At 35.8% G+C, this 25,379-nt stretch overlaps 1 protein-coding gene across 4 annotated transcripts in view; it reads right to left on the bottom strand.

Annotated features, from left to right (window-relative positions):
* Positions 1 to 25,379, bottom strand: part of SCAF4 (SR-related CTD associated factor 4) — a 56,653-nt gene that overhangs the window by 25,334 nt on the left and 5,940 nt on the right. For 2 of the 4 annotated variants that reach the window (XM_024120096.2, XM_024120093.2), the window contains exons 2-8: positions 10,257 to 10,340; positions 9,298 to 9,342; positions 7,608 to 7,769; positions 6,306 to 6,441; positions 5,611 to 5,750; positions 4,819 to 4,995; positions 311 to 498 (exon numbers count right to left, since the gene is read on the bottom strand). In XM_024120096.2, coding sequence (XP_023975864.1) covers positions 311 to 498; positions 4,819 to 4,995; positions 5,611 to 5,750; positions 6,306 to 6,441; positions 7,608 to 7,769; positions 9,298 to 9,342; positions 10,257 to 10,340 — 932 coding nt within the window. The remainder of the gene's footprint in view (positions 1 to 310; positions 499 to 4,818; positions 4,996 to 5,610; positions 5,751 to 6,305; positions 6,442 to 7,607; positions 7,770 to 9,297; positions 9,343 to 10,256; positions 10,341 to 25,379) is intronic. The other 2 variants (XM_024120095.2, XM_024120094.2) reach the window with 2 other exon arrangements.

Consider the following 25,379-nt stretch of genomic DNA (forward strand, 5'->3'; position numbering starts at 1 on the left):
CTCTTAGCCACATTTATACTACAGAAACTTAAAGAATGCTGTTCAGGAGTTATTAACAATCAACACTTTACTGAATCATATATTTGCCTATATTAACTTAAATATAGCATTTTCCCCAAAAGTCATTTTTTATTGTAAATCTGACAGGATCTCCTCTCCATTCAGAAGAAAACCCCAGATAACACAATTTAAAAAAAGAATTTTAAAAGACTATATGAAAAATGATTTCATTATTAAGTGTTACTTGCATTATGCCTTATAACGACTACCAAATCTCTATCTGCTAAGGAATCAAAAGAAAGCAACTCACAAGGGTGCCTGTGGAGGAGAAGCAGCGGTTGCAGCAACAGAAGGCACAGCAGCAGCAGGTGCAGGGGGCGCAGCAGCAGCAGCAGGTGCTGTGGCGGCAGCGGTGGCAGCGGCGGCGGCAGCATCTTCTTTCTTTGATTCTTCCACAGCTTCTGGCTCATCATCATAATCAAATCTATCAAGTAGCTTCTGGAATAGGTGTGTATGTCAATATTCCATTTTAAAATTCAGACTGTGATTCACTGAACAAAAAACTTTATAAAAACAGATATTCACCACCATCTATAATCCTGCAATGCTGTCACGTACAATTTCACCTTCCCACATGCCTCTTAGGACCCTAGTTCATAGACAATTTTTACACAGATGCCATTTTGAAAAGACACTTTAAAAAATTCTGTTTTTCTTCCCCAATTCTAAGTACAGTGTTTTCTTTTTGACTATTTTCTATATGATTTTATAACTAATTTAGTGATTGAAAGATTTTACTCAAACATTCATTTTCTTAGACTAAAAACTTTTGGAACTTTGCACACGTGAAAACGGGTACACATTTTCAGTCGGCTTTGTAAAATGTACAAAAAGACAGACCATCTTATCCAATTATAAACACCTACAGAAAAATGTCCATATGCTGCTTGATCGAGAATATGAAAAAGAAAAAAGAGAATGGCACAGACAGGGCTGTAAAGTCTACCTGTGCACTTGCTTCTTTCTTAAAACTTCACAACCCACCTTAGATTACCAGAAACTTCCATTAAAAAAAAAAAAAACAAAAAAACAAAAAAACCAATCAGTGCAATTCACACGATCACATGTCTAGAAGAAGAGCCGTTTAAAATATGGTTACATTTACTCAGAAAAGAAGGAATGAAAGTAATACAACCACTACTGTGTTTTGGCAGATTATACACAATATTTCATCATCAAAAGAAGCACGCGATGTAGATAGTTTCTTCTTCTCACAGACAAGGAGGCTAAGGCTCGGGTAATTAAGAAACATAACCAAGACTGTACAGTTAATACATGTACAATTAGGATGTGGACAATGGTCTTTTCTACTTCAAAGCCCTCAGTCTCTGGCATCCAACAAGGCAGTCATCTCTCTCAGGCTGTGCCCTTCCTGCTCATGGATTTCCAACCTCAAATTCCTAAATTTGTATTGTTCTGCGATAGTTCTGCCTGGAAATTCTGGTTCTACTTTATTGGACAACAGATTTCTAAATTAGGAAAGGAAGTCCCCTTCTTGGACAACACTTCTGTTTCTTTCCTCATAATTCTAGGCCACGTGACTAAAAGTTCTTATTATAACCGAGCGATCTAACATGGCCCAGGCACCTTGCTGCTTTACGCACGTTAGCTTACTTAACTCTCATGGCAATAAAAAAATATAGGTACTACCATAGCTCTTTTACAGTGGTACACAGTGAATACTATAACTCAACATCAAGACAGAGTCAATGACAGGAGCCAAAATTAAAACTTGGGTCTAAACTGTCTACAAAAAATCCACAAAGCCTATGATCTCTGCAGTTTATCGCATATAGACATGTTCCTTAAAGTTTTACGATTTATACCTATTGCTTTGGGAGAAGATGTGAAGCAATTAAAAAATTAAACTGAGATCTCTACTATCTAAAAAGACATTTCTGTTGCTTTTTAGGAAACTGAAGATCTATGAAGCAGCCAAAATAGAAAAACTGTTCCCAGTCAGCTGTTTGACTAGCTTAAAATAGACCTTTATAGTCAAAGGAAAAGCACAGAATTCCTTTTTCTAAACTTAATGTAACTAACAAACATTGGCCAACCCACTTAAGATAAAACACTACAGGAATTAGTTGCAATTCAAATTAACAACAAAATAAGCATGTCAGTAGCACTGCTATTACTCAACATTTCTTTTTTGGAAGTCCTAGCCACCAGAACAGTAAGAAAAGAAAAAGAAACAGGCCTAGATGTTGAATGGAAAAAGTCAAATTTAGTAGCCTAGAAAATCTAAGAGAACAACAAGAAAACTAAGCTTCTAATACCATGATAATTTACAACATAAAATAAAAATCAATAGTTTTCCTGTACGGCATCATTAACTAAACCAAAGTGTTATGAAACACTAAACATGAAAAATGAGTAAACATCTAAGAATAAATGACACAAGAAATGTATAAGACATATTAAAAATCTAATAAATTGAGATTCTGTATAAGAAATTATCAATACTTCTTAAATTAATCTATAAATTCATAAAAATTTATGCTAAAGTTCATCTGGTAAAGTATGCTGTGATGATCAATTATATGTGTCAACTTGGCCAGGTTATGGTGCCCAGTTGTTCAGTCAAAGATTAATATAGATGTTGCTGTGAAGGTATTTTAAAAATGTGATTAACAGGGAATTCCCTGGTGGTCCAATGGTTGGGACCCTGCACTTTCACTGCCATGGGCCCCGGTTCAATCCCTGGTCGGGGATCCCCGCAAGCCACATGTGTATGGCCAAAAACAAACAAACAAAACAAAACAAAACAAAGAAAACATTGGGAATTCCCTGGCGGTTCAGTGGTTAGGACTCTGTGTTCTCAGGGCCCGGGTTCAATCCCTGGTTGGGTACTAAGGTCCCATAAGCTGCATGGTGCAGCAAGGGAAAAAAAAAGTGATTAACATTTCAATTAGTAGACTATGAATAAAGAAATACACTCCATAACGTGGGTGTGACTCAACCAATCAAAGGCCTTAAGAGCAAGGACTTAGGTTTAGGTTTCCCAAAGAAGGCATTCTCAAGACAGCAACATGAAAACCTTGCCTTGCAGAATTCAGACTCAAGACTGCAGCATTAACTCTTACCTGAATTTCCAGCCTGCCACTCTGACCTACAAATTTCAAATTTGCCAGCCTCAAAAACTGTGTGAGCCAATTCCTTAAAGAAAATCCCTCCCTTTCTCCCCTTTGTGTGTCTGTGTGTATAACTGGTTCTGCTTCTCTGGAGAACCCTAACACATACGCCCAAGAACAGCCAAAGAATGCCTGAAAGAGTAAGGGCAGAGAACACATCTCGAAATGAAATACAAGTTTAAGTGTTTAAACTGTTATGTTGCAGAAATAAACAAAGACATTAGTGGGACAGAAGAGTGTCCAGAGACAGACACAGAAACAAATGGGAATTAAACGTATGACAAAAGTTGTGAGAATTGGCTATTTCCAAAACATAAAGATTTAACTATCTTGAACCATATTCTAAAATAGGTTCTCGATAGATTGAGACAAACATGAAAAACAAAAATATAAAACTACTAGAAGAAAGAGAATTTTTAATACAAGTTCAGAGAGTTTTCCTAATCACAACACAACACAGAAGACTAAAAAACAAAACCACAATACGTAACAATTTATGTTCACATATGGATGGGAACATACACAACTGTTCAAAGCAGAGTGGAACTGATGTCCCTTTTTACTTTAGAACTTTCTGTGTTATTTGCATTTTTTTCCCTAAAAGCATGTACTTCTTTTGTACTCAAAAATTTTATCCAACCTTCTTTTAATAAGCAGTCATTCATAAATCACTAAGACAGAATAACAAGCAGTAATTACCATATGGATTCTTAATTTGGACTACCAGCAATAAAGTTATTGTATCTTAGAATGTTAGAAAGAATCAAAAATTTTAGAGATGATTAAAAGATACTTCGTTCTAGGATTTTCAAACTTTTGTGGTTTTTGCACTGCAACTTGTAAAATGAGATGAAATTGTATATAGTCATAAATCCAGTAAATAGACATGACATAAACAGACAAGAGTGGAGTTGCCTGGGCTAACATTTCAACAGGAAGCTCTAAGCTGTGCATATTCAGCATATCTATATCCTTAGTGGCAGCTCCTTAAACATAATGAAGGCCCAACAGAGAAGTTGGAAGACGCTCAACCAACCCAAACCCTCATATTATAGATATGGTAACTAATGTTTTTAACAGCAGAAAACAGAAAGCAACTTAAATGTCTATCAATAGGGGAATGGCTAAATTGTGATGTGTCCATGTAATGGAATACTCCTAATAAGCACTCAGTAAATGTGTAGATTTACATCTGTTAACCTTAATAACAACAAAGAGACAAGAGGATTAAGATCAAAACAAGCAAGTTAGAAACAGTATGTATATATATATGTGTATATATATACTAAAAACACACACATATTTTTATATATGCACACATATATAATGACCAAAAAAGAAAACATATATCCAGGAAATTAATTCTGTATGGGGGTTAATGGTGAATGTTCCCCTGTTTCCTTTACACTGTTTACTTTTCCTTTATATTGAAAATTGTGCAATGAGTATATATTAGATTTTTAACCAGGAATAATAATAATCAATGTTTTGATGTTGAGGGGGAAAATCCCTCAAATCACAAAACAACAAAATGAACAAGCCAGAGAAGCTAGAGAAGGGGTAACTTCCACATTCCAAGCTGACTGATGTAAACAATGGGGTGAGTTATGTGAGAGAAGCATACCTTGTCAAATGCAGTTTTTTGTTCAGGTTGGGGGAAAGCAGCTTTTTGTTCAGGTGGTTGTGTAGGAGCTGTCTTTAACTGAGCTGTGATAGCCTGAACCTGAGCCATCACAGCATTGTCAATGGCGGGAGACTGTGGTTTTGGAGGCTGTTGAAAAGTCTGAAGGATCTGCTGAAGCTTAAAGAATGGGAAGACTGATAAACCACATAATAAAGTATAATCACAGTATCAAAAGTTAATTTACTAAAAAAAAAAACCTTAATGGTGACTCAAAATAGAATAGGCACAGAGTAAACTGGAAAAAGGAACCAACCTTTTAATAATGGTTAAGTTTACTGTGAATGAATGTATCAGGGATATAAGATGTGTCACTTTAGGTTAAAAATGTATGCTAATACCCCAACAGTAGAAAATGATGGTCAGAGAAAAGAGAAAATACACTGAATTGCAAACAAGGTAAATATGTTTTCTAAAAAAGTGTAAAAAAAAATCATCTCCACCGATCCAAATAATTTTGAAATCAGCTGGAAATGATAGAACCGTGAGCAACAATACCACCACCCAGCAGCTCTGCAGTTCTCTCCAAAGGGAGAGTTCTCAGCTTGCTGTCCCCTTGTTTCCCACATTTCTATTATCCCTACATAGTATCCCTTCCCTTCCTAGTAAAGGCCTTTCTAGTTGAAAAGTAGAAATATTTCCTCCTCACAATGTGCTCATTAACTAGGAATGAAAAATAAGAACTGACAACAGTACCTAACTACAAACAATTTAATCTTTGGAGAGGCAGTTTACCTGTTGACCTTGAGTTGTCTGAAACAGTTGGGCCACAGCAGCAAAAGCATCAGAGCTGGGCAACTGTGGTACAGCTGGTATGGAGTTTGTAGTGGCTTGTGAGGGTTCAGAAGAAACTTTAACTGGAGGTGGAGGTGAACCTAAAAAAGAAAAGATCATTAAGCCCTCAGTAAACTTTAACTCATAAATATTCCTTTTAATCTCCATTAAACTTCTTTACTAAAACAATACTCCATTCAGTTTAACATACAGTAAAAAATACAGATTATGGGGCTTCCCTGGTGGCGCAGTGGTTGAGAGTCCGCCTGCCGATGCAGGGGACACAGGTTCGTGCCCTGGTCCGGGAAGATCCCACATGCCGCGGAGCGGCTAGGCCCGTGAGCCATGGCCACTGAGCCTGCGCGTCCGGAGCCTGTGCTCCGCAACGGGAGAGGCCACAACAGTGAGAGGACCGCGTACCGCAAAAAAAAAAAAAAAAAAAAGAAAAATACAGATTATGGTAATACAGCCTATACTGTAACAAGCACTGAATACTTTTATTAGAAATAAGAATTATGGGAAGAAAACTATATCTTCCAAGATGTAAACTCAAGTTTCCTTCTTATGGAAAACTTCCATCACCATAAACAGACTCCAAACACTTCATGCACAAAAAATTATACCATTTTCTAAGCTCACAGATACATCTGCCATACCTTCATTATTAGTAACATTTTCTGTTACTGGGGCGGCATTACTGGTTCCTGCTGCCATGTCCAAAAGCGGTTGAATAATTTCAATTTTGAATACTCCATTTTTTTGCCAAAGGTTCAGCACACGAACTATTTTACTCTGTTATGTGTGAGAAAACATGAATATACAATAAATATTTGCATAAATAATTTATTATACTCTTACAAAAAGAGGAGGAAAAAAACACACCCCAGGCTAATATTTCCATGCTATATCTGTTTCATAAACAGAAAAAAAATCTATCATCAGAATTACAACCTGGTTAAACTACACTAACTGACCTTTCTTCAGTAGTGCAATCTAGAGTAAGAAACAGAAGGGGGGAAAGAAAGAGAAAAGAAATATAACCTAGAGAATCAAAAGAAATGCCATTATAATACTTAAAAATGTATCTGAAGTTTCCATTATATTTTACTTATGATTACAAAGAAACAAAAAAACAACCAGTTATCTCAGAGAAGTGAAGAATTTTCCAGGATGACTATAACAGTTAAAATATTTTTAAGACAATTATTGGCCTGTAATTGTTAGGTAAATTGCTTTGTGGACTAGTAAATATGAAGGAGATCCAGAGAAAACGTGTTATTCGTGGTTGTAACTCTTATTTCCTACTCAAGGAATGATCTTCTTTTCTCTTGTATATTTTCCCCACGAGAGCACTCCTTCAAGAATATAAACACAGAATCCATAACACTCAAATTTATATGCCGTTTATTGTAGTCTCCAGTCTTCGTTATTCTGAGTTTACCGGTGCATTTCTCCCACCTATTGGAGTCTAGTTTTCTGTCTATAATGTTCTTCTATCTTTTTATAGTACATAGTAAAACCAGCTATAAATGCGAGGAATTAAATACTGTAGTCTGATTGCTAATGAATACCATTTACGCTCTAGCAGCTCTATATGCTGGGGAAAGCCATCAATTATTGGTCCCTTCCTTTTGGAATAAGCAACAATCTGAGATAAGCATTGCTCTCCTCTACTTGCAGAATTTCTTTACCATTCAACCACAAGAAATCTTTCCAACAATGTCTTCTTAAAGCAAGATTGTGCTCCTTTTGTATTTCAACAGTACAACATTCCTGAAGGACTTCCCAAGAAAACAGATATGACTATTACAGAAAAAACTGTGTTTTGTTTCAAGTTCATGATTATCTTTCTAGTAATACAGTAGGCTTTAACTATCTAATATACATTTAAATAGATTTAAGTAGATACAAAAACAAAAACAAGAATACAAGCTTAATTTAAAAATTATAAATTATACCTTATCTTCAGATGGACAAAGATACAAATATTGGAATGTGGCAGTTATGTTTTTAGAGAATCTTGGCCCAAAAACATCTTTATCAGTTCCAAACTGATGACGAGACTGTCTCACAATTGAGTCGATTACATATAATCCCGGAACCTTGTATTCTGGTTTACACTACAAAGATTAAAGATGTAAATTCAATACAGGAAAAGCAAATCACAATTTGACACCCATTAATCTCACTTTTATGAAACTATATATCCAAGAATTACTTCTATTTAGAAACTACTTGGATGTTTAGTTCTCACTGGCTAGCTTGTCAAATTTCCCACAGGTCTGTGCAGAACTGCCACTCTCTTGATACTTCAGATCCCCGACACTTTACTTTTCTCTGATCCCTCTGTCTCCCCACGCACAACTTCCCAGAATCAACACTACTTTACCAATCCCTAAGCCACCTCCATACAAATCCACTTATTATGGATAAATCTCTGCTGTAATTCCTCCTGCTCAAAAAAATAATTTTTACCTTTTAAAATTATCAAGGAGATCATTTTAACAACATACCAATGTCAATTCTATTAAAGTACAGTACCAGAGAAACAAAAACTAAAAGGAGAGGTCATTTTTGGCCTTTCAAATTGACAAGGTAAAATGAATAGACAGACACCTGCACACATTTCTGGTGGTACAACCTTTATGAAAGATGATTTAGCAATAAAAGTAAAGCCTTATTTGATCCATCAAGTCTATTTCTAGAAATTTATCCTAAGGAAAACAATTAAGATGCCTCTGAATTTTTTCCACAAGGCTAGCCACTGAAGTGAAATGTCCAGTAATAGGGAACTGGCTTAGTAAATCGTGAAAAACAATCATATGTTAGAATACTTTGTAGATGTTTATAATAAATTCCGTGGGAAACACAGGTTATCCATCAGCCTATGTCTCCATTTTCCTTTTATAAATGTACATGTACATACTAAAACATGAGTAAATATTCATCATAACTGGGGTGGTGGCATATAGGTAATTTTAATTTTTTTTCCGTTTTATTTACTGGTACTTTGATTTGCTACTATAAAAACCTCTATTGACTATACTTTTTGGTCTCTTGGAGCTCTAACTCTTATCTCTCAGCCAGTATTAAATGGCCATGGACCAGAGACACTCCCACACACATTTATTAGTGTGTACTACATGGCACAGCTCCAGGCTGGGAGAGAAGACAAGGATGTCTAAGTAAGCCTCCGTTCTCAGTCCTTTACTGAGAAAGATGTGTGCTAATCACACCATATAATTGTAGAAGTGAAAAACTGTTTAATTATGATGGGAGCAGGGGAAAGCTGGAAAAACTTTATGAAGTGATTTCATTCAAAGTACTCCAAGATGAGTTAAATGTCAACAGAGTAGACAGGGCAAAGGGGAGAGGAGGCACATCAGGCTCAAGGAAGAGTTCTGTTCAGTAGAGAAGAAACTGTTGTTGAATCCTACACCTCATAGTAAGTGCTCAATCAACAGTACTGCTATAAATTTTTGTTTTGTTAGGAAAAAAACAAAAAAAACTCTAGTGATTAAAAAGAACTTCTAGTGACAACTTTTCTGTAGAGTGGCTTTAGAAACAATTATCCAAATTACAATTTACAAAGTAAATTACAAATACTGATCACAACTAAAATGAGGTAGTAAATAAATGGATAGTTACCTTTTTGATGAACTTTTCTACTATTTGAACTACATGCTTATAAAGCTGAAAAGAATGAAAAGAAAATCATTATCCAGTTTACATACTTCTACATTTCCTGCAATTAGAAAATACTTTAAAATCTTGAAATTTGCACAATTTGAATTAATTCCCAAGATAATACTGAAAAAAAATGGGAAATAATCCATAGTCAACCCATAGTCAACAACTGAAAAAATCTTAACAAATCATAAAGAAACTACAAACTAAAACAGAAAACTACAAAAATTCCCCCAAACACAAGGTCCTTTTCTTAAGATTTTTAATCAGTAAATCTTCATAAAGTAGTTTATCAAGGAACTTTACGAGAGGGATAAGAACAATGGAACTGGAACTAAATAATGCAGTTTTTAAAGAGACTCACTTATTTAAGGTGTGATTAGGTAAGACATTTAATTTCATTAAGTCCAAGGTTTTTAAATAAAAATGAAACTAATACTCCTCCACTGATTTATGATAAGAATTAAATGAAAACAAAACAAAACAAAAAAACACAAAACCCTCTGCCATTCTACTCTCTACTTCAATGAGTTCAACTTTTTTTTAGCACCACACACAAAAAAGGCAATTATGTCAGGTGATGGACATGTCAATTGGCTTAATTGAGGTAAGCATTTCACAATGTACACGTGTATCAAATCGTGTTCTATTACATTATATTACTGAATTTGTCAATTATACCTCAGTAAAGCTAAAAAATATAAAGGGGAAATACTAACAACAAAACACGTTTTGAAATAATATGTTACAATGTAGATGCACCATACTGTATTATTATGTACTTTCAGCAAAACCTGGTTGGTGTTCTTCGATTCAGGCCTGAACTAATTCACAAGATGAATTCTCTCTCACATTTAACAATAACATTTTCAAAATTTCAAAAACATTTTCCAAATTCAATATATTTCTTTTACTCTTACCTTAATAGCTTTAATAGCAGCTTTCGTGATGAGAATCATCTTGGCTCGAGAGATGGGAGGTTTCATATCCATAAGTGAAAAGAGCTTAAAAAAACAGAAAAAGAGGAAAAAAATGTTTTAATTACAAGTAAAATTAGAGGTTAATCCTTCAGTTCTACAAATATATTTGTAATATATTAACTAAAAGAATAATAAATTTTTGGAACTAAGTTTAATAATTCATCTAGTAAAGAAAAACAAGAGCTTTCCTACATACTGGCATCAGCACTTCGAAAATACAATGGGAAAAAATCGTATTAAAAGTAGCAAAAAAGGGGGAAAAAGGTAAAATATTTACAAAATCTGTAACAGAAAATATTACAAAACTTTTCTGGAGAACTCAAAAATGATTTGAATGGAAACAAACACACCATGTTCCTGTACTGAAAACGGCAATACTGTGACTCAATATTTAATATTTCATTCCAAACCTCACTGAGATTTTGGAGAACTTCAAATAATTCTAACGTTCATTTGGGGAAACACATGTATTACATCAGGTAAGAAATTTAACATGCCATTATAAAGCTTGAATTCGCAATTTCTTGATTTAGTCAGGAATAAAAATGACACCATATTTAACAAATCTCACTACGGTAAATCCAACAATCAGGTGCTCACAGGAGACTTAACCACACACGCATACTCCTTCCCCCTGAAGTTTAAATCCAACCAAGATATAATGACAGCCCATAGAGGGTTACAAAGATAAAAGACATTAAGCTTATATCTAGTTTCTTAAATCCTTGTTTTTGTTTTGTTTTAATCATAGACACACACATACTCTTCTAAAAATACATCTTGAAATAAGTTTCAGGGCTTCCTGAGCATTATCAACCTTATATGAACCATGTTTCCATTTCTTTCTAATTAATGTTGGTATTTCAAATATGGAACCCCTAAGACATGAACCATCTTTACTAGACCACTACTAAGAGGCTACCCTAAAGAACAAAAGTCTCCTTTCCCAGAATAAATAGCCCTACCTGACAACATACCTTAAATTCCCTGGCAACAGAATCTTCACAGCTTTTCAAAACTACAGACACAATGGACTACAGACAACGGTAACAGTAATTTTTAGAAAAAGTATGCAATGAAAGATATAATCAATATAAGAACCAGATACATACTCTGCCTAAGCAGAGAAAGGTAGAATTTTTCCATAAATAATACTAAGATACAGAAAATGGGAAAAACACAAAGATATTAACACAGAAATTCATTTTTTAAAAAGGGATTAATAAGGTCATTCTTTATCATTTTATTTACCAACATAATTAAAATTCTCTTTGAGAATAAAGGCTCACTAACTGAAAAACAATTAGAAAGGAGACAGTAATCTTTGAAACTATAAAAACCAATGAGAAAATACGAAATGATTTAAAATATTTCAACTTCAACACAAACTGAAAAATATCAACACTGCATGAAATATACAGCACACATTTTATAAAAGGGCATGTTCTGCCCATTTCTAAGTTATAAAAGTTATTAAGACAGTTGTTTATTACCGTGGTTCTATATCCTTCTCTGGACCTTAAAGCAGAGAAAGGGGAGACAAAAAAGTTTACACATGGATCTTAAGAATAAGCAACAGTGCGACTTCCCTGGTTGCACAGTGGTTAAGAATCCACCTGCCAGTGCAGGGGACATGGGTTCAATCCCCGGTCTGGGAAGATCCCACATGCCGTGGAGCAGCTAATAAGCCCGTGCACCGCCAACTACTGAGCCTGTGAGCCACACTACTGAGCCCACGTGCCACAACTACTGAAGCCCACGCGCCTAGAGCCCGTGCTCTGAAGCCTCTGAGCCACACTACTGAAGCCCACGCGCCTAGAGCCCGTGCTCCACAACAAGAGAAATCACCGCAGTGAGAAGCCTGAGCACCACAGCAAAGAGTAGCCCCCAACTCGCCGCAACTAGAGAAAGCCCACGTGCAGCAACAAAGACCCAACGCAGCCAAAAAAAAAAAAAAAAAAAAAGAATAAGCAACAGTGAGAACTACTTCTCTGGCCATTAAAAGCTTAGAGACTCATATTTCAATGAAGCCTAAGTCAGAGCTAATATTCATTTAACGTCCCAAACAGCACTTCTTGATTATTTCCGCAGTAGGGAACTCCCCATATTAAAACAAAACAAAACAGACAACTGAGCACAGAAGACAGACCAGTGTTATCTTCTGATGAAATGCTCCAGTCTATACTTAAATCATAATTTATTAAAAAAATTAAAATACAGACTACAGGCAATAGAACAGCAAGAGAGCATTCAAGTGCTACCATCTAAGAGACAGACAGAGAAAGGGTGTTTATTCCACTAAAGATGGCACAACTCAGGAAAAGAGGAGGGAACCGACACTGAGTGCTTATGTATAAGGAAGAATTACCTTTGGTGGTACATTATATTATTTAATCATATTAACAATTAACATAGATTATTACACCTATTTTGAGATGATACCCAAAGGGATTACATCTGTTTTCGGATGATGCCCAGGGAACGAACGGGTCTGGACTAGAATTTGTTGATTTTAAAGCTTACAATCCTTAATAGCATAGTCATCTCCTTGTACAATGCTGCTTATTGACTAAATACATGCAGAGACCATTAACTATGATGGGGAATACGGACAAAATGTCAAGTAGGCATCTGTGCCTGTCTATATGTATATTGTATTGATTCAGGGATAATGATGAGACATACTGAATTTAATTTGGGATGCCTACTGAATATTCAGGTAGAGATTTCAGCAGACTGGAAAATGCATCTGGAACAAAGAAGAGGTTCTGCTAGAAATTGAAAGGTCACAGAATCAAAGCCATGAGGATGAGTAAGACGAGAACAAAGATGATATAATTAACTAGGGTACACCAAATATTTTAATGTGGTACAGAGAAGGGGGCTGCACAAAGGAACACCAGGAAAATAACAGAAATTAAAGGTATTTGACAAGGTCAAATGCTATAAATTAGTTTTTGTGTATGGAACGACTAGTATATCATCTGCAACAGGGCAAGTGCTCAATAAACATCACTAGGTGCAGTGTTCTCCCTGTTATTACAGATCTGCATTCAGAATTAATGTAATCTGTCAAAGAAAACAAATGTGTCAAAGCAGCCAGAGAAAGCCATGCAATTCTCTTATATAAAATAATAGCAGCAGTAGGACCCAAAAGGTACAAAACCTCCTTAGAAAGCTTTAGTAAGAAAAAAATACTTGTCAGCAACAGATATGAGTTTGTCTTTTTGCTGTCACCAGCTAAATAACTATTAGAAAATACTACATATGAACACTGCTCTGCTGGGTGCCTGATTTACAAAGTATTCTAAAAATTATGAAGAATCATTCACAATGATCCCTTATATCAATAAAGAACAGTTTCAAAAGAAGATAAGGAAGGAGCATATTTGGCCCATGACACCTGTAGAATTCAGTGTTTAGGGGTTAGTCAAAGTAACATGATACTCTGCTATTTATTAACAGTATAAACTGACAAGTTTAGTTAACCTTTTCTAAATTTCAAGGATTTCTGAAATCTGAAAAAAAGGATTAATAGTACTCACTTCACCTCATAAGACTGTTAGGATTAAATGAGATAATGTATATAATAGTACCCGACAAATAAATGGCTCAGTAAATAGAGGTATATAATGCCCTGGGAATCTTGACACACACCTCAAGTTTAATTTTTTGTTATGGCTTACCATAATACCTTTTTTGTATTACATCTACTATTCAAGTGCTGACTGAATTTAGATAAATTTTCTCTATACTGAAAATACAGTAGTATCAAAGAGTTTTAAAGCTGTAGAGCACCTTAGTACGTAATCCAGTACTCATACCAAATTCAGAACTGCTTTCACGATACACCTGGCAGGTCCCATATTAGTCCACAGGCTTAATAACTCATAACTAACCTGCCCCAATGGTTACAGCAGTCTTCTTTGTACTGACCCCAAATCTCCCTTCTGATAACCTTCCCTCCCTCTCCTGTTCTGGTTTTGCCTCTGGAGCACAGTACAACAGTGATCTTTCTCATGTGATAAAATAAATATAACTAAGCATGTTTCCCTTTCTCTTATCTTCTTCAACTATTAGCCAAATGATATGATTTCTAGATCCGACTATCCTAATTCCTTTTAAGTATAATAAAACAAAATAAACAGGGCCCGGATATATTCCTGTAGAATCTAATGGATTGTCTTTTGTATTAGTTTCCTATTCCTGCAGTAATACATTAGCTTAAAACAACACTTTTGGAAGTCAGAATCTCCAGACTTCCCTGGTGGCACGGTGTTTAAGCGTCTGCCTGCCAATGCAGGGGACATGGGTTCGAGCCTTGGTCCGGAAAGATCCCACATGCCGCGGAGCAACTAACCCTGTGTGCCAAAACTACTGAAGCCTGCACGCCTAGAGCCCATGCTCCGCAACAACAGAAGCCACCGCAATGAGAAGCCCGTGAACCGCAAGGAAGAGTAGCCCCCGCTCGCCGCAACTAGAGAAAGCCTGCGCGGAGCAACAAAGACCCAACACAGCCAAAAATAAATAAATTTAAAAATAGGGCTTCCCTGGTGGCGCAGTGGTTGAGAGTCCGCCTGCCGATGCCTGCATGGGGTTCCTGCGGGTTCGTGCCCCCGTCCGGGAAGATCCCACATGCCGCGGAGCAGCTGGGCCCGTGAGCCATGGCCGCTGAGCCTGCGCGTCCGGAGACTGTGCTCCGCAACGGGAGAGGCCACACAGTGAGAGGCCCGCGTTCCGCAATCAATCAATCAATCAAAGTGTACCTTGTTTTAAAAAAAAGAATCTCACTAGTCTGAAACCAAGGTGTTGGCAGGGCTGCCTTCGTTCTGGGTGCTCTAGGTCAAAATCTACTTCTTGCTAGCCAAATTCCTTTGGCTCAATAGCTGCTTCTTCCATCTTCAAAGCTGGCAGCATAGCATCTTCTCTCTTCCCTAACCTCTGCTTCCACTGTCAGAGCACTTTCTCTGACTTTCCTGCCTCTCTCAAGGAAGGACCCTTGGGGTTACACTGGGTTCATCCAGATAATTCAGGATAATTAACTCAACTCAAACCCTTAATCACATCTGCAAAGTCTCTTTTGCCAGGCAAGGAAACATATTCACAGGTTCTAGGATTCAGAACATGGACATCCTGGGGTAGGGGAGATCATTTACTATTTTTTAAAAATAGTGCTTAATTCATTATTAACTCACATTTATAATCAACTGTAACCCTCAGACTGTTTTCACTGGAATCTTTATCAAAACTAGATCTTCATGTTGACTTTATGTTGGTTTCTGACACAGTCCTTTCAATCTACTTAGGTAGTCTGGAAATGATTTTGTTTTCAACGTAGCAGCTATTCCAATCAGTTTGTAAATTTCACGAACCTACTTTATATGGCTTCCTCCAACACCATGGTTTTTTAAAAATTAAAAACAGGACCTACTTGTAGGATGACCTTATCTGATATTCCTTGGGCCCTGCCAGTCAGCTAAAATTCACTTAACAATACTCTCATCCTATCTATGTATTTTAAAAATTTATTCATGATGAAATCATGACAAATATCTTTCTGAAATATTTGGTTTAGAGTCATCACTACACAAACTTTACAAAAGAAAAATGTTTAATTTGGCCTGTGAGAATCTGTTCTGGCTCCTAGTGACTAGATATCTCTAGACAGAATCTCTTTCAATGGGATACTTACCCCTACCTTCCCCCTGCTTAAACTTTTAAGTATTTGCTTTCCTTAACTTTATTTTATAATGAATTATACTGATTATATCTAGTATTCCTTCCTTTGCTATTATGACCTCCAAGATAACAAATTCTGGCTTAAGCTCCTGTTATTAATAATTAATTACAAAGTTCAATTTAAGGAAAAAATTTGAATGCTTCCAAAAAGAAATACATACACTCACAGTAACAGGCTGGTACTCAAATCTCCCTTCTGACAGATGAAGATATCAAAGTGTTCAAGTCTACAGTCTTCCCTCCTCTTTCGTTGATTTGACTCATCAAAACTGATACACTGGCTTCAACCAAATCAAGAGTTAAAGCCAACATAACTTAAATGTTTGCTTGTAAAATATATTTTATAAAAGTACACATTAAATTTAACAAAACAAAACTTAGTGGAAAAATCTTTTAAAATCATCATCTCCGCAAAGATGCTTTTTTGTCCATCTAATTATAGCCTGAAGATAGCTCCGTAAAATACTTACTGCTAGAACAATTAGGTAAGGGATAGTTTACAGTCCCTTCTTACCTGGCATTTCATTTTATGCCTTTACCAAAGCTAATACTTTCTTAATACTGGGCATTTAATGTGATGGGGGAACAGGTGTGTGTGTGTGTGTGTGTGTGTGTGTGTGTGTGTGTGTGTGTGTGTGTGTGTGTGTGTGTGTGTGTGAGAGAGAGAGAGAGAGAGAGAGAGAGAGAGAGAGATGGGGCACGCAGGGAAAGGGGAGCTGCAAGCCAAGCACATGCTAGACAAGTATTATGCCACTCTACCTGAAAGTAGAATATTGCATATGAGTTAATCAATAGCACGTACAAACAGTAAGAGAGAAAATAAAACTGAAAACTGTACAGAGGAGAGTAACTCAATTAACAAAGAGAACCCCAAACTAATTAATAAATATAGAAAAAAACAGTTCAGTCTTATCAATAGTCAAAAAGGTATAAATTAAGACAATGAGATACAGTTCTTCAATTATCTAACTGGCATGAATGTAGATTAGCATGAAGCAAAGAACTAAAAAAGTCCGTATCTTTTAAACCAACAATTCCACTTTTAGAAATTTATCTAAAATAATCAGATGTTCCCAAATTTCCCAAGATGACTTTTAAAATTAGAAAATAATTCATGCTATTAAAAAGATCTGGTAACCATAGATAAAGTTTCCAAACACAAGTGGAAGGGAAAAAAAGACTGAAATACTCTAAAATGTTAATGGTATTTGGTAGAATACTTTCTTATTTTCCAGCTTAAATTTACCTAATTTGCATTAATTTTATTTTTTTGTTTTTATAAACTTTATTTTAAAAATTTTTTAAATTTTGTTGTGATTTCTCTTTCTTTTTTTAAAAATATTTATTTAATTTATTTATTTTCTTTATTTTTTTTGGCTGCTTCGGGTCTTAGTTGCAGCACTCGGGATCTTCGTTGTGATGCACGAGCTCAGTAGCTGTGGCAGTTGCCCCACAGCATGTGGGATATTAGTTCCCCGGGGATCAAACCCGCATCCCCCTGCATTGGAAGGCGGATCCTTTACCACTGGACCACCAGGGAAGTCCCATAATGTGCATTAATTTTAAAATGAAAAAATTAAACTTCATGGATTAACAATGAAAAACTTTGTGTCTGAGACACAAAACTGCATTTCTCCAACCTGACTGTAAATAAATATACAGAATCATCATTATCAGGTACAAAGTGTCCGTGGAGTAAATCGTGTCTTTGAAGTTAACAGTTATGTTTAAATCAATGCCTTGTAAACCTTTAATACAACTTTTCAAAACTGCTAAAACAAAATTTTAAAAATAAAAATAAAATTTGCCATTTTAAATCTTTATAACTGAAGCCTCTGTGCATATAAAACCCAAATCTGAAAAATTTCTTAAATATATTTTTGACATCTGTGCATTAAAGAAAGCATCCCTTTTAATTACTGATATATGATTTACTCCCATGTAGACTCTATTTACTTTCCAGAGAGTCAAATCCTTTGAAACGCAAATAATTAACCAATTTTCCACTTGCTTAGAGGAATGTCTGGAGACAAGACAGGTCTGGCATTAATACAAAATATACCTAACAACAGAGCAAATTTACATGGCTCTTTAAAACAGAGGTGAGAAAAAGAAACTGTACTGTTCTCCTGCTCCTACAGAGCAGGGTCTTTACTTTGACTTAAACACTACAAAATAGTTCTATTTATTTCTCTATAAAATTCACTTTTCAGACTTCTAAAGCTTCCAAACCAGGTATTTTTACAAACAACAAACCTGCAAATAATATTCTCAAGTTTAAAGAGTTTTAAAATCTTTCATACTTAGGTCTACATTTCTTTACCTTACTACACTTTCCCACAAACACAAACTTTTCTCCTGGTTCCAGAATTTAGAGAAATGCTTTACAAAATACACACATATAAGTTCGAATATATACTGTTAATATTAAATATGAAAACACTTTCAAGTTAACTACTTAAGTTTCTATGTGCTTTACGAAAATAGAATATAGTAATATAGCAAACAGGAGTTTAAACTTCATCACTTTTTAATTATATCACCAACCCCTAATTCTGTTACCATTTGCTGCTGGCAGAACTAATTTTCTAAGTAGTTAATGTCTGACAACTCACTTGCTACCTTGCTTCAAAGTATGCCCTAATTTATTCTTCATCTAAGACTAACTCCCTTACAATTTCCAAGGGTCTACCCTTCACTCAAACTTTTTACTTTAGAACCAAGGCTGCCTCCCCCGAATCAGGGCTTTTAACTCCTTCAGCTCCACTTACTACAACAGGTCATTTTTTATTCCTTACCTCCATTTTGATTCACTGAACTGCAATCAATCCTCAAACTTCCTTTTCACTTGTTCGAGAAATAGGTCAGGATGTGATTTTAGGAAATGCCAAATATTTTATCCATGCCATTACTCTACTTTGGAGCATAGACGCCAGGTTTCAAAATCACTTTTACTGTGCCTCACTAAGTAAACTTTGTGTCCACCCAAAGTTGGCCATAAAACATTTTTATGAATTAAATAGTTCCTTCCAGACTTCAATCGAAGAAATAAAAATTTGTTCCAGGATATAAAATCATCTGATTAGGAAAAAAAAATTATCTCATATATTATATATTTTATCTATACCTATTTTTCTCCCCACAAAGTTGTAATGACTAGATCTATACAAAAGCATGGGATTAAAACTGAAAATGTTAACATTTATAAAATCCCTAATTAATTTAAAATTTTAATTGTGAATATAAATTAGTAAATGAAACATAAACACCTAAAAGCCTATCTTAAGTTTTAAACATGGATTGCATCTATCGCATTACTGTGGATGACTTAAAGACTCCCAAACTTCATCATTCTTAAGCTCTGGTGACTCCTTCCACAAATATATATTACAGTGCCTTGCTACCTTGCTTCAAATATACAAAAGTTGTTTAGGGAGCCCTCTCCCTTCATAAACAATACAGTAGACAAAGATCAGCTGCTCAAAAAACTTCAGAGTAGCCATGTGGGGCTGTAGACTGGGCTCAGGCAGCCTCTTACAGTACTCTGTCAAATCACACCACCCCTCCAGTTTCCTTACCTCTAAAATGGAAGGAAGGTAAAGGCATATATAAAACACCTAACCGGTATGCTGGCATCTGGTTGGTATTTAATGAGCAAATGCAGGATTCATTTCCTGTCCTTCCCTTGAACTGGCTCCACTGGATTACTTCTTAAAATAGCATGTAAAAACTAAAGATATCCTTTGAACAAACTTAGGATTCAGGATCAACAAAATAACTTCCAGAGCCACTCAGGAGCTAAGAGATATTATTTTCAACCTGAGAGAAAATCAGATCAAGCAACAAAACAATGAAAATGGTGTTAAAACCTGACTTTTTTGTGTTTTTCTTTAAACAGCTTTGAGATATAATTAATATACCATAGAACTCACCCCTTTAAAGTGTACAGCTCAGTAGTTTTTTGCTATATTCAGAGTTATACAACCATCAACACTATTTAATTTCAGAATATTTCATTACACCCTAAAGAAATTCCATACCCATTAGCAGTCACTCCCCATTCCTCCCCCATACCACCACCAATAAGCTACTTTCTATCTCTATGGATCTGCCCATTCTGGATTATTTCATATATTTAAAAAACCCCTAACTTCATAAAATATGCTCTTATATTTACTCAGAAATGGTTAAGGCCTTTATAAAGATTTGAACGTATCTCTGAATCCCAAATGTGGCTGTCCTTTCTAAAGTGATTTATCATCCAGCAACTCTTAATTACAGTAAACTAGATAATATATGACCACTAAAGTTTAGAAGAGTATTTTATGTTTCCTAAAAGCTTAAAAGCAATATTACCATAAATTTCCTTATTATAGGTTTCCTTTAAGCAGGGTATTATAATTCTACATCAGCTAAAACTAAGCTCTGACAAAAGGAGGAATAAAGTGGAATACTCATGGTAAAGTGCATAAAGATATTTAGGGGATACTGCGGAGGAAGATTCACAGACTATAGGGTTAGTCAACTACTGCTCTCCAGAGCAATAACACACCAGAGAGGGGCAGTGGGAAAAGTCTACCCGGGGGAAGGCAGAAAGTGGGTGAATTGTCTATAAAGACGCTAAATAAAATAATAAAACTGTTTGAGAATTGTTTTATTTATCACCAAATACTAGCAATTCTAAATAATATCAGGGATAAAATATTCCTTCCCCTAAAACATTTTGTTGACTGAGATTCTTGTTTTAAACTATTGCTGTGGTAACTGATAAGTTTTTAATACATAAGCATCAAATCTGTACATTTTTATTATGTATCCTTTAATAAGCAATCTATTCTAAGTGGAATTTCATTAGGAAACCTTCCAGTTATATGATCAGTGCATAGAACATGCAGATTCGCTACACCTGTTCATTTGGAGAATGACTACAAAGAGGTTCGGGACAGCCTGCACTCTCCTCAGGGTCAGTTTACGTCTCTAATTCTGTAGTTCCTATGTATATATATTCGTATGCTTAAATGGTACGTTTAAAGTATGATAGCTGTTTGCAATTCTTCTTTCCTGATATATCTTTTTTTCTGGTGTAAATACTTAAAAACAGCCAGAATTAGTCTTGAACAAAGAAACACAAAGCTTGATGATCCATGAACAAAAATTATGGAGAATGCCATTACACATAATTTCAAAGATGTTCACCAATCATAACAGAGACCTACACTGAAACTCGGTGAAAATATTTTAGTGAAATTTTTTTGACTGAGAGGACATTTGGAAGTCACTAGAATCGATGCCAAAAAGAGACATGGACAGTATTGTGATTTCTAGAATTTACTGTGAAGTGTGCTTTTTCTAAATTTCTGCTAAAGGAAACCTTATGTTTAAGATGTCCCAACTACTATATATGTGCTGCTTCACATACAACCTTTAGTAATTAGAATTAATGAGAAGTGTTTTTTCAGTCACTTACAGGTGAAGATAAAATTGCTAAATCTGACTATAACTGTCTACTGAACTCAAATATTGTGAAAATCAACTGACAATCATTGACAAATATGCAGAAGTTAAGGCTTAAAAAGAAACTGGAATATTATTATTCATTACTGTGACAGCAGGATGTAGACAAAATTTTCTACTTTTATCAAAAAAGTATTAATGAAATTTAAAAATATTAATCAATTACTTCTCTCTGTTGCAATATTTATTTGTAACCGGCATGAAGTTCAAATTTCTTCCCTGGCCAATTTCATGATTATTTCTGAGAATAGTTTTGTTGTACAAGAGAAATGTGTTAAAAGGAAAAAAAAGAAGAAGAAAGAAAAAGAAGAAAGTTCTGCTCTGGATGTCAAATATGCTAGGTACACTACTGCTCTACGTTCTCTTCCAAGTGACCCACATGGATTTACACCAAAAATCACAAATTATCCAAACACCAATTACAACTTTCAAGGGGTACTTGGATGGCCCTCCACTTTTCACTGAGCCCTGCTATCTCTCAACCGCCCCCCAATCTAAACCTTGGCTTCTAATTCTTTTTTTAAACATCTTTATTGGAGTATAATTGCTTACAATGCTGTGTTAGTTTCTGCTTCATAACAAAGTGAATCAGCTATACATATATCCCCATATCTCCACCTTCTTGCGTCTCGCTCCCACCCCTCTAGGTGGTCACAAAGCACTGAGCTGATCTCCCTGTGCTATGTGGCTGCTTCCCATTAGCTATCTATTTTACATTTGGTAGTGTAGATATGTCCTTGCCACTCTCTCACTTCATCCCAGCTTGCCCTTCCCCCTCCCCGTGTCCTCAAGTCCATTCTCTACGTCTGCATCTTTATTCCTGTCCTGCCCCTAGGTTCTTCATAACCTTTTTTTTTTTTAGATTCCATATATATGTGTTAGCATACGGTATTTATTTTTCTCTTTCTGACTTACTTCACTCTGTATGACAGACTCTAGGTCTATCCACCACTACAAATAACTCAATTTCATTTCTTTTTATGGCTGAGAAATATTCCATTGTATATATGTGCCACATCTTCTTTATCCATTCATCTGTCGATGGACACTAGGTTGCTTCCATGTCCTGGCTATTGTAAACAGACCTGCAACGAACACTGTGGTACATGACCCTTTTTGAATGATGGTTTTCTCAGGGTATATGCCCAGTAGTGGGATTGCTGGGTCGTACAGTAGTTCTATTTTTAGTTTTTTAAGGAAACTCCATACTGTTCTCCAGAGTGGCTTGGCTTCTAATTCTTAACTCCAGAGTTTCACTGGATTTCTTGTTGAATTCACTACTAACCTGTACAACGCTCCATCAGTATTATCAAAGTTTCTATGTATTTATCCATGAATTCACAAGCACCAATAAAGAGCTCTCACTATAACACAATAAAAAGTAATCGACAAACCATGCAAATATTGAAAAGGATCAAGGTGATTGGAGCATAATAAATTGTTTGAGCAATCTTCTAGTTCTCAAAAAAAAATCATGACAGTACATTTTAATTACACTTACTATTAACACAGAAATGTAGACATGTCTCTTGAAGACTAAGCTCTCAAAACATCTTGGTAAGGCCTAATACAAATTTAACTATTACCAACTCTACCAAAACTTCAACTGCTAATAGCTAAGCTGCTTACCCTATATACTACCTGATAACATAGCATAGCTTGTTTTAGGCTTATTATTAAATTTGCATGCTGTTGCTCTGAAGTATGCTAAAAAAAAAAAAAAAGATTCCACATATTATCTCAACAAATGTTATCAATAACACTAAAAGTTCATCATTTATGTAACAACTTTTTTCCTATCATGTTATCAAGGTGCATCTGAAATGAGTTTTAAATGCAGGCAGACATCTATAGAAAAGTTACCTGTCATACAACTCAATATCAAAAAATCCAAACTCAAACCAAAAATGGGCAGAAGACTTAAATAGACATTTTTCCAAAGACACACAGTTGGCTAACAGGCACATGAAAAGATGCTCAACGTCACTAATTACTAGAGAAATGCAAATCAAAATGACAATGAGGTATCACCTCACATGGGTCAGAACCGCCATCATCAAAGTCTACAAATAATAAATGCTGGAGAGGGTATGGGGAAAAGGGAACTCTCCTACACTGTTTGTGGGAATGTAAATTGGTACAGCCACTATGGAAAACAGTATGGAAGTTCCCTAAAAAACTAAATTAGAACTACCACATGATTCAGCAATTCTATTCCTGGGTATATATCCAGAAAAAAACAAAAATTCTAATTCGAAAAGATACATGCACCCCAGCGTTCGATACCAGCACTATTTACAATAGCCAAGATGCGGAAGCAACTTAAGTGCCCATCAACAGGTGCACGGATAAAGAAAATGTGGTATATACACACAACTGAATATTACTCAGCCATAAAAATTGAAAGATTACCATTTGCAGCAACGTGGGTGAACCTAGAGAATGTTTAGTGAAATAAGTCAGAGAAAGACAAGTACTATATATCACTTATATATGGAATCTAAAAAATAATACAATGAATCTATGTACAAAACAGAAACAGACTCCCAGACACAGAAAACAAGCTTATGGTTACCAAAAAGGGGGAAGGGGGCGTATGGGATTAACAGATACAAATTACTATATATAAAATAGATAAGCAACAAGGATTTACTGTATAGCACAGAGATATGCAATATTTTGTAATAATATAACATATAATGGAATATAATCTGCAAAAAACCCCGAATCTATGCTGCACACCTGAAAATAACACAATATTGTTAACCGACTATGCCTCAAAAAAAAAGTTTCCTGTAATGATTAAGTGAATTATATTCACTTGGGCTCCATGTCAGAGGACAGCAATCTACAATTTGTACCTGGTAAACCAAAAAACCCTCCCACAAAAACATACACACACAGGGACTTCCCTGGTGGTGCAGTGGTTAAGATTCTGCCTGCTAATGCAGGGGACACTGGTTTGAGCCCTGGTGAAGGAAGATCCCACAAGCCACAGAGCACCTAAGCCCGTGTACCACAACTACTGAAGCCCACGCGCCTACAGCCCGTGCTCCACAACAAGAGAAGCCCGTGCACAGCAACAAAGACCCAATGCAGCCCAAAACAAAACAAAACAAAAAACACAAAACAAACAAAACATACACATACAAAAACCAACTACCGTTTTGTCAACTTTTTATTAGGTACTTTTATCTCCTGAATTCTGTTTCACAAGATTTACAAGCCAACTTTTCCATTACTCCAATTTTTCTCTGAATCAGCTCCTTATCATAAGTCTGCACATTTTTCTGAAACAGAATACTAAACAAAATGAGAGACTAGGGAGAGGAATATTTTCAACAAGAACATTAGTAATAAATCCTGCTACAGAAAGCTCTGAAGAGCCAGCTTTATTCCACTCACCATAAAGCCAGACCTCTACTGTTGTCAGAGATAAGCAATTCTCTGAGTCAAGAAAGAGCAGAGGAACAAAACTATAACTTTTAGTATCCCAACTCCTGTGATTAACAGCATGACACTGTCAAATGAGTCAAGAGAAACCTCCACTTTTACTTCTGTTGCCCTGGTCCTCTACATCTCTTCCACACAGTAAGAACCGTGTTTCAAATCTTTGTCCATTTCTTTAGACAGACCTCTCAAAGAAAAAAGGAATGATCAAAAAGCAATCAGACTGGGGGCTTCCCTGGTGGCGCAGTGGTTGAGAGTCTGCCTACCAATGCAGGGGACATGGGTTCGTGCCCCGGTCCGGGAAGATCCCACATGCCGCGGAGCGGCTGGGCCCGTGGGCCATGGCCGCTGAGCCTGTGC

The sequence above is a fragment of the Physeter macrocephalus genome, chromosome 8 (genome assembly GCF_002837175.3).
Source record: "Physeter macrocephalus isolate SW-GA chromosome 8, ASM283717v5, whole genome shotgun sequence".
NCBI classification, from domain to species: Eukaryota; Metazoa; Chordata; class Mammalia; order Artiodactyla; family Physeteridae; genus Physeter; species Physeter macrocephalus.